Source organism: Ruditapes philippinarum, unplaced genomic scaffold (genome assembly GCF_026571515.1).
Source record: "Ruditapes philippinarum isolate M1 unplaced genomic scaffold, ASM2657151v2 ctg880_1_1_1_1, whole genome shotgun sequence".
Taxonomy (NCBI): domain Eukaryota; kingdom Metazoa; phylum Mollusca; class Bivalvia; order Venerida; family Veneridae; genus Ruditapes; species Ruditapes philippinarum.
This window is the reverse complement of record NW_026867139.1, coordinates 113,245-124,037: the sequence shown is the minus strand read 5'-3', so window position 1 is coordinate 124,037 and position 10,793 is coordinate 113,245. Positions and strand designations below refer to the sequence as shown.

The window sequence follows — 10,793 nt, the reverse complement described above, 5'->3', positions numbered from 1 at the left end:
TGACACCTCTAATCTAAATGTTATAACAATATCCCAGACAATATATAGAAACACAAACACAAAACATCATAATAACAACTACTTTGTTTTTCATTAAGGTTTTGTCCAATATCTTTTTTGACAAACGCTCCTTTTAGGTATTAAATATCATTTATACAATTTTCATTTACAAATATTTTAACAAATATACATGCATAATAAATATTATATATGTAATGACAGAGTTTTGAAGATATTTATTTGATCTGCAAGATATATTGTTTATACTTTTTTTAAAAGATGTCAGAGAATTAGAAGAACGTATATTAGATGGTATTCTATTACAAAACTTTGCACCATTGTAGCAAAAAGTCTTTTTACCATAGTTTGTGCGATGCTTAGGTATAACTATGTCATTATGTGGTGCTGATCTTAACGCTGGAAAAAGTCAAAATTTCAAATATATAAGATGGGTCTAGGTTATTACAAGCGTTATAAATAAGAATTCCAGTATGAAAATTACATCGTTCATTGGACGATATCCACCAAAGTTCTTGCAGTATATCTTGATTTCTTAAATCCCTGATGTTTTGTTTTAAATAATCATTGCAGCTCTTATTTGTATTTTACCTATTTTATCTAAAGACTTTAAATTTCCTTTGCTCCAAACAGTACAGCAATAATCAAAATTCGACATTATGTATGCATTATAAAATAATTGTTTTATTTCATCTGTCAGATATTCGCCTCATTAATACTATATATTTTTGAGTTAAGTTTTGGACAAAGTGCTTCAATTTGATTATTCCATGACAAGTTCTTATCAATATAGACACCTAATAATTTTTGTATTTTTACATTTCTATTTTTTGTTTTGCAATACATAAAGTAAGTTAATTGAAATAATAACTTTTTTATTTTATTTTATTTGGATGGTTTAACATACATGTATTGTTTAACATAGAGAAAATAAGAATCCCTAAAGAAAGTCCAAAATTGAAAATGTTGCAGGCTCGGTCTAATCGAGCCTTTTCATGGACGGTACTGTCAAGTGCAAACCACAGTCCATGCCCCCTGGCACCGTCTTAAACAAAATTCAACATTAAAACATAAAACGGCAAAACTTTGAATCCAAAAACATCTGCAAATGTGTTCATACGACACTTCCGTGCCATTTCATGAAAAGCGGCGTATGGTCCCTAAGTAAATGAAAGCGTGTGCACAATGGGCGGAACTAAACACAATGAGGTTTTGAGGGGATCAGAGGTTATGAAACCTGCATATCACAGATAAGACGCGAAAAGACAAAATTACACGATCGATCTATATCATCCAAATTCTGCTGAAGACTTTCTACTACATTCAAATCATGATCAGATACATGATCGTTCATATATCGTCAGCATAAAGGCCTATGGATAAAATAAAAACATGGTTAGTTTTCCCCGCAATGCACTGTAGGTTTTAGGGATTTTATGACTGGCTGATGCATCAACAGCACAAAATATCTGCATAACTTATGAGTTTTAGATAATATTGCGCAGGCTGGTCTGGATCCATGCTGGTCGCAAACCCACTATGTTGGTTTTGTCGTGACGCGGCTCAAATAATTTCCTATTTTTATGTAACATTAAAGGGACTCCACTGAGGTTTTTGACATGGCAACCATGGCTTTATTTTGTATTTGTTGTTGAAATCTTGAAATATGCAACACTTTATGTATGTGTTTCTAAACTTCGGTAGTAAGTAAACTCAATTTCGAACACCAACATCTACGCAGTCGGTAGGCAACCATTTTATATAAATACTTGATTAATATACAAAAATATATATGAAAGTTATAGATATTATATCAATTGAGCACATCAATAATATATTAGACACTTATGGAACATCATAAACTAAGGGTACCTGATAACATCTGATATTATTCTCGTTATTTTGGACAAAATTTAAAACTAAGAACTTGTGTAAAATAAACTCAGTACGTTCTTACATAAAATAAACTGTTCAGTTGAAAATTTATTTTGTTTGTTTTGGGTTTTACGTCACATCGACACAGTATAGGTCATATCGCGACGTTCCAGCTTTACTGGTGGTGGAAGACCTCAGGTGCCCTTCCGTGCATTATTTCAGGCACGAACGGGCACCTGAGTAGAACCACCGACGTTCCGTAAGCTAGCTGGATAGCTTCCTCACATGAAAGAATCCAAAGTACCTGTCGGGATTCGAACCCACAGCGGTGAGTCTCTCGAAAATGTAATGAGATTTGAATGCAGTGTAAAATGTTTTGTGGGAGGAAGAATTGTTAAAAAGAACTAGCTGTGCAATTTAACAAAAACTTAGGCAAAAAAAACGTGTATGTAGCGCATGAACCATTGAACCTAGATAAAAAACTCATTAATTATCATGCTGAAATTGAAAATTATCTTTTTTAACAAAAGACATGTTTAAGTATACATACAATAAGCTTTGATCTTCTATTATCTTTTGCTGTTCATATTTGTGTTCATTCCATTCGCAGTTGTATTTAATTAACAAAAAGCTTTGAACTGGTGTGTTGTTTGTGTGACCGTAAACGAAACGCCGTTTTTCTTTTTGAAGCTTCCAAGTAATAATCTAGAAAATGTAATTACATTTTGAAGTCGTTGCTTTTCTGTCTCAGTTTGCTTTTAATTATCTATTTTCTAAATACTTAATAGTGTCAATAAGTAATAGAAAGAGCATAGAAACAGGAGGATATCTGATTTGTACAAGGAGGCGTAGCCCCGAGTATAAAGCAGATTGCCGAGTGTTTTGATGTTTTTTTCTCTTTTGTATCATAGTCAGACATGAAAACACATTCCCTGTTGTCACAATATGAAACCCCAGAAAAAAGTAATCAATGAACGAGCATCTGAATATTATATTTCTGTCGATTTCCTTTTCTCTGCCGCCACAATTAATATGTAAACCCCAGCAAAAATAAGTAATAGAAAGAGCACCGAAACACGAGGCTATCTGATCTGTACGAGGGGGCGTAGCCCCCGAGTATTAATCAGATTGCCGAGTGTTTTGGTGTTCTTTCTCTTTTGTATCATAGTCAAACATAAAAGCACGTTCTCTGTTCCACAATACGAAACCCTGGCAAAAATGAACCAATGAACGAACATCTGAATATGACATTTCTGTCGCTTTCCCTTTCTCTGCCGTCACAATATGTAAACCCCAGCAAAAATGAGCCAATCAATGGGAATGCTCTGGCGTGATGGTAACTAATACCCGCACTCCAGTTAACGCACTGTACATGTATATGTATACGATTTAACCCTGACACATTTTCAACAGAAAGGTCTCCAAACTATGATACAAACCAATCAATGAGCATGCTCTGGAGTGCAGGTTTTACGCACTGTACATGTATATGTATACGATTTAACTCTGACAGATTTTCAACAGAAGGGTCCCCAAACTATGATACAATATAAACAGAGAAAGCAAAAACCTTTTCACTATCGTGTTTCGCGAAAGTCTGCCCTTTTGTCGGCATGGCTGCATGTGATACAGTATAAAACAAATAATATAGTTTCTGCATATAACACAGCCATCTTCTATATTTTGTTGCTCACTATTCATGTATGCAATGTTTGGTGTAGGATCGTGACAATAACACGACTAATTTGATCAATATTAGTTTTGTAATGTGGCAACATACGCCATTTAATCGGCGGGAACTAATAAAGAAAGAATTTCTTTAGATAACTTAAATTCAAGAACGAAAAAAAGAAAGGAAAGATCGTCCCATTTATGCTATAAAACATGGCTACATGATGTTAACATGACCAGTTAATACTAATTCGAGAATATGTTCATATCAAGGGAAGGCACACTACGTTTAAATTGGTCACACAACAACCCGAGAGCAATCTACAAAACCCTTAGCACTTAGATAAGTAAGGAGGTTTATGTTGTTGAACTTTCCTAATGGTGTATTTACCAAATGGTATAAAATCAATTACAATGTCATTTTGATTCATTTATTTATGGTCATCAACAAAATCGTAGATCCATGTGAGCATTTTACATTTGAAAAGCAACGGCGACTCCAAACCAAACATAAAGGTTAAAATTGTAATGAAAATGCAACAGCATACGAGTGATCAAAGTTAAAATCAATCAATCAATCAATCAATCAAAGGAATTTTTATAGCGCGACACTTTATACAGTTATATTCTGTTGCGCTTCACAAGATCCGATAATGTCAAAGTCATTTCCACAGTTTAAAACTATATACACATTTGACGAAACTTTTTATCTATAAAATTGTTCAAAGAGGTGTGCTTTCAGTCTTTTTCTGAATGCAATTTCCGATGCAATGCACTTTAATTCTTTTGGTAGGGCGTTCCACCATTTAGGTCCCATAACAGAAATAGATCTGTCAGCAAGTCTGGTCCTGCGTCTTGGCACAACAAACTGTGTACACGTGTCATCAGCAGCTGATCTTAGACTGTATATTCTGCTAACACAATTAAACAAAGTTATGAAATACGTTGGAGCTGTTCCATGTATTACTCGGAAAACAATAAGAATTACTTTAAACATAATCCGTGCCTTGACTGGTAACCAATGTAAAGATTTTCTGAGATCAGCAATAGGTTGGTCATACACATTCATTACTACCCGAGCAGCCTGGTTTTGGAGTCTCTGAAGTCGATCTATTTGATAAACTGGTATTTCTGCAAAAAGTCCATTACAAAAATCGATGTGGGAATTGACTTAACCATGAACTAGTATTTCCATTGATTTTTTGAGACAGATGCTTACGAATGGATTTCAGGTTCTTAAGTTTAGAGTAGGCTATTTGACACTTTTTTCGTATATGCCTGTCAAAACTAAGTTTGGCATCAAAGCAAACACCCAAGTCCCTTACATGGTCAACACATTTGACAAAACAATTACCTACATTCCCACCGGGTATATCAACCTTTGCTAACTGTTGTGTGGTACCATATAAAATGATCTCTGTTTTTGCATTGTTCATTTTCAATTTATACTTTGCCATCCAAGAAGAAATATCATCCAAACAAGCAGATAATTGTTCAAGAACATAAGTTTCATTTTCTTTGTTTCCAGCCTGAATTTGTAGAGCGACCTTATGATCATCAGCATAACCATGTAACTGAGCCGGGTATTTCTTCACAACTCTATTTAATGCTGCGATATACAAGGTAAAGATTACTGGGCCACCAAAGGAGCTTTGAGGCACACCAAACATCAGGTTTTCTTGTCTTGATGATTCATTGTTTATGATAACTTTCATGGTTCTATCAGTCAAGTATGATTTGATCCACTGTAAAGGAACGTCATCTATGCCAAAGTCATCATGAAGTACCCAGATAGCAGACAGTAGTTGGCCCAACGTTGGGCCAATTACATTTGCTTTGTTGGCCCAACACATAATGCCAACGTAGGCCCAATGTCAATTTGCTAATTGGGGCAACGTTGGGCCAACGGTTGGTATATGGTTGGCCCAACAACTGCTTTCCTACTCTTATCGTTGGCCCTCCATTGGCCCAATGACTGGTTTTCCTTCCTATGGTTAGCCCTCTGTTGGCCCAACAACTGGTTTCCCTTCTTCTTGTTGGACCCCCGTTGGCCCACTGACTGGTTTCCTACAATAAACATTGGCCCTTCGTTGGCCCAATGCCTTGTTTTCATAAAAGAACAAAATATATACTAATTACTACAATTTATTACTAAATGTTGTTCACATATCATTTTCATTTTCTTCTCTTTGTTGTTGCAACTTTTTAGTCAATCTCTTCCTCTGCCCGCCTTCCCTATCCTTGGCATATCTTAGCCACTCCTTCATTGTCTTCTCGATTTCATTATTAGTAGACCCCGGTCTTCTTCCTCTTACAGCATCTGAAATTTATACAGTTTACTGATTTTATTTAAATATACACTACTAATTATAATTTACTAGTACACATAAATCTGTCAAAATGCAAATAGAGCTAAGGGGATAAGACTTTGATAGTAAAGAAATATTTTGAATCACAAGTCAATAGATATAATAGTAAGTAGAGATATTTGACATAATTAAAAATTTTAACCTAAAATTTTTAAGTTAAAAAGGGGCATAATTCTGTCAAAATACAAATAGAGTTATGATGATCATTTACAACACAAGAGTCACATCTTACACCCACGGTGTAAAATAATTTTCTAGCACCGGTGAAATCACCTTTGAAAAAGTAAAAATACAAACCTAATATGACTTTTTTAAGTCTAAGTTTTTCGAATGGTTTTTTCGAGCCTTTTCCAACCCAGTTGTATTCTAGGACAACTTCCTGAGACAAAGTGTGAGACATAACACGGCGAACAATGCTCTACCAATTAGACATAAATTTGCTGTCTGAAATGCAATAAAAACAATTTTTGCAGTTGGTTAAAGAAATTTGTGTTTAATGCGAAGTTACACTTAAAATTAAATTTACACACAGTTTCGTATACACTCTACTGCAATGAGTGGTGTAACTGCTAAAAAGTCTAGTAACAAAGCAGAATTTTGCAAATAACTCATAATCAATCATAATTACCTATTTATACTCAGAACAGATTGTATGAGCTTAACACTGCAGTGCTAATTGTAGCTTGTCAGTTTTTACTAACTTGCATTTTTTTTTGCAGTTATCACAATAAATTCAGTTGTAAAACTATAAACATATCATATTTTAAGCTGATAAACACTGATATAATTAAATGGTTTTAATTTCATTACAAAAATCAAATTCATTCTGGCTTGTTTACCTGAAAACATCAAAGTATTTTCCTTTACCAATCCGCCATTTTGTATTAATCACATGACCTGGTCACGTGGATAGTATAACAGGTTTTAAATGCAGGTTTAAATACATTACTATATTAGAGGGTTTATTTAAAAGATTAAAGTAAAAAACTCTAGATCTACTTACATTTTTCAGTGTTGAGAAATTGCAGTCTAATACAAATTTATTTAGATCTATCTGTAAACACGTCCACGCAGCTTCGAAATCAAGCGAGGGAAAGGATGGGTAGTGCCAAAATGATCCTATTTCCATTTATTGATAACATAACCAGAGGTTAATTAGAGTTCAGAGTGGAAGATTCCGGAGGTTTATTATGGTTATTCCAGCACATGTATAATTGCTTTAGATTATACATCAGATCTTCAAGATTTCTATAGATCTATTGATACATACCCCCTACTACTGCATAGCCTGGTCATTTCTAGACTCAAAAAGTAACAACGCTTGACACTTTGAAAAAAAGGAAAAACATCCCTAAATCCAATGACTGATCCATAGGGATACGTCATTATTTCATTTTATAAAAATTGTAATGTTGCTTATTACGATATCAATATTTGAATATTTCATTTCATTGAGCAACATTATTGTATGTTTGAATTTTTGAGATTACTGAAAACAATTGTAGTCTTTAATTGTTAAGTAATTGTTATGCTTTTATTTACAGAAATTAATACCTTCTCCTACCATAGGTATAATATTAAACTGTTACAAATATAGTCGCCGGTTTCTACCGGCGACTAATTATTTCTTACATTTCTCATTTAATTTATATGAGTATTTCTTGAATGTGACAATATTGAACATGGCTTCAAAAAAACTTTATAAACTTTAGTCTTTACTCATTGTAGTGTACTGTTTATATACAGTAAAATATCTACATGCATATCTGTCTTTAAAAAAATAAATTTTGGGTCAGGTGCAGTAATATATTTGACGAAAATGTATCGTTGGTCAAACGTTGGCCCAACATCTGTTTTAAAGTACATATTTATCGTTATTGGGCCAATGCAGAAATGTCGCTGGCATTAACTTATGGTTGGTTCGACGTTGGGCCAACAACTGCATTTATAGTACATGTTAATTAGAGTTGGGCCAACCATGGCCCAACAACGATTTTCCTATGACGTTTTTCCGTGGTTGGCCCAACCACTGCATGTTTACAGGGTATATGAAGCGCAATGGGGATGTCAATGGTGTCGAACGCAGCACTGAGGTTAATCATAACAACTATTGTAATTTGTCCATCATCAACTGCTTTCAGCAAATTATCATACATTTTTATCAAAGCAGTTTCTACTCCATGGTTTTTACGATATGCACTTTGATACGATGGCAAAAGTTTATTTGTCTCAATATGTTTAGTGATTGAAATTGTCGTGCACGCACGAAATTCCGCTACTGACCATGCGCGGGCAACATACAAACAATGACTCAGATCAGCCAAGTTAAGCTAACATTTGAAATAGTTTTTAATTTTGATAAATCCATCATAAATGTATTTGCGGAACTCAGTAAGAGTTGCAGCGTATAAAACAGGATTGAGTGCAGAATTGAAACACATTGTTGTAAAGACCATCATGAGACTGTTCCTTTTAGCAGTTATCTGGTTATGACTTCTCAATAAAAATACTATTATACTGGGCCATGAACATATATTCAGAAACAATAAAATTATCCCGACAAGTCTAAAGACACGAATTTGACGTTGAGCCCTCATTGCTATCACTCGCTGTTTAGATCTTTGTAGTGCATCACGCGGAGCAGACTGGCGAGCTTGTAAGTTTATTTCCGTACACTGTGCTTTATGTGACGTTGATTCTGCAGACAGATTATTTGTATAATTTTGGATTTTTGTTATCTCTATTCCTATGTTGGACACGGTGTTACGTATATTTGCTATTGGCAATGTCCTAGAATTGGATGTCTGTTCAGTGGGATTGGCACACTTGTGCGTCTTGCTATTCAAAATCGATCCATTGCGCTTACCTGTTGATGATTCTGGCACTTGTTGATTGACAGTAACAGGTCCTTCAACAGGTGCAATCTTTTTCCATTTTGAATTGAGTATACAGAATAATGTAATATACATTACGTTTGTAAATATGAGGGGCATTATAAATGATCCCGTTGTTATAAGCATTACTTGCTTTAAGTCTTCTCCAAAAATGTTCGGATATGAACAATATTTCGTTTCGCTGTATTGTGCTGGTTTACTGTACAAGACGATTGGCAGAGCGCATAAGAATATGCTCAAGGTCCAAGAAAATACAGTAGCAAGAATTGTGTAGCACTTCATCCAATGTCTAGGGCCTGTGTCTGTGCGCCTGAGGACGATGAATCGGGATAAACTGATCCCAAAAATGTTATATAACGAAGCACATTGCGACACAAAGAGAAAAACAATGGCTAAAGAACATGTCGCTACACTCTCCTTTATTAATGCTGTGTCTATAAATGATATAAGAAATACTGCTATTCCAGCAATGAAATCATTAATGGCAAGGCATGTAATCTGAAGCCAATAAAGTGATGAAAATTGCCTTCTTTGGCACGTTATAGAAAATAGAACGAAAGAATTTAAGAACAAAATAAGTACACCTTCAGTTCTCATCAAGTAATACGTGAGCTGAGATCCAGCTTCATAATCCGTTTTCAGTGTCTCATTTTGAGAAATATTCAACTTCATTTTGATACATTTAACAGTCAAACTTTTTTATGCTTATTTGTCCATCCTGTTGTTTGACAATTTACGCCCGATAGTCATAATAACTTAAATAGCCAGTTTCCATTAATTTTTGTATAACATCGAGGCTTCCATTGTCAACGCCGTTTGATCAATTCTGCAGACGTTTCCAAAGTCATACTTTCGCATTATTGTTTATATCAATTAAATGTTGAATATTGCTTACATCTGAGGGCGTGAGCGTTGCATGCTTACTAGTATCACTTACCACTTCTGCCCACGAACGGACTAAATCAAACTAAGTCTGCAACATTTTCAATTGTGTCATTATCAATATATTGTCGTTCTTAAAGGAATCCATTTTCTCTTATTATTTAAATGTTTATTATCCTGATATCCTCCTTTATATATAAAACTTGTTTCTTTTTTTCTTATTTTCCTAAATTGTTTTTTTCACCAACTCTAAAATATATTTCTATAATCCAGATCTATTCTTTACTTATACATATTTTACTAAGCATTAATATTGGCTTCCGCTGAATCGAAAACCTTTGCTTCACAAAGATCAAAACAGAAGAGTAGCTATAGAAACCGTCAGATATAATTCGTATCAACGCTTAAATATGACAAGATTTGTTCATGCGACAAAGTTCTGTAATTTGGCGAATAAAATTCCGTGCGTACATAATTTTTAATTCTAGACGAGTGTAGAAAGTAAGAACATGTTTTGAAAATAAATGAATATAAAGAAAATGTGTATTTAGATAAAAGACAACAAAAGCGAATTATGATATTGTTATGAAATTTGAAACTAATCTTTTACTAGAAGAGTATTCTTTTAGGATGGTATATCTGGACAACATTTCTAAGCTGGTTAAAATTTTTATGTTAACTTTCACTCATTTTTGTTGTAAAACAATTGAGTCATTAACAGTCCAGAATATTGGCACAGCTCAGTTAATTTTAGATTAAAGGCATGCTAGTTCCAAATATGGAGAGGTCGCGCAATAAGAGGCCGCGCAGACTAAAAGTACAAGGTTTAAGTTATTTTTAGCCCTTCAGCATCTCAATTGTTGTTAACAAAGCATAATTTGGTCATATCAGATTTTATGAATGTGATTCCTTACTGCTTTATCTATGTACAGGTTACTCGGTTCAAATGTTGAACTGTATGTTGTAAAGCTGGAGAGATTATATTTCTGTTGTTTAATGAATTATCAGTCAGTATTATAAGTTTATAGAAATGTCAATCAGTAGTAAATGTATTGGTCTTATAAGCCATATATAGTACATATAT

At 34.1% G+C, this 10,793-nt stretch overlaps 1 protein-coding gene and 1 long non-coding RNA gene across 2 annotated transcripts; both read right to left on the bottom strand.

Annotated features, from left to right (window-relative positions):
* Positions 1–5,557: 5,557 nt before the first annotated feature.
* LOC132734982 (uncharacterized) lies at positions 5,558–7,242 on the bottom strand. Its single transcript, XR_009626389.1, has 3 exons — positions 6,773–7,242; positions 6,231–6,377; positions 5,558–5,884 (listed from the first exon to the last, which is right to left on the bottom strand). It is a non-coding gene; the product is annotated as an uncharacterized LOC132734982 (long non-coding RNA).
* Positions 7,243–8,263: 1,021 nt separating this feature from the next.
* Positions 8,264–8,902, bottom strand: LOC132734979 (uncharacterized). Its single transcript, XM_060721885.1, has one exon. The coding sequence runs from the start codon at positions 8,900–8,902 to the stop codon at positions 8,264–8,266; it is 639 nt and encodes a 212-aa protein (XP_060577868.1).
* Positions 8,903–10,793: the final 1,891 nt, after the last annotated feature.

Bases quoted from the DNA above. Each gene is read 5' to 3' on its own strand.
- LOC132734979 (XM_060721885.1), bottom strand. From the start codon at position 8,902: ATGTATATTACATTATTCTGTATACTCAATTCAAAATGGAAAAAGATT.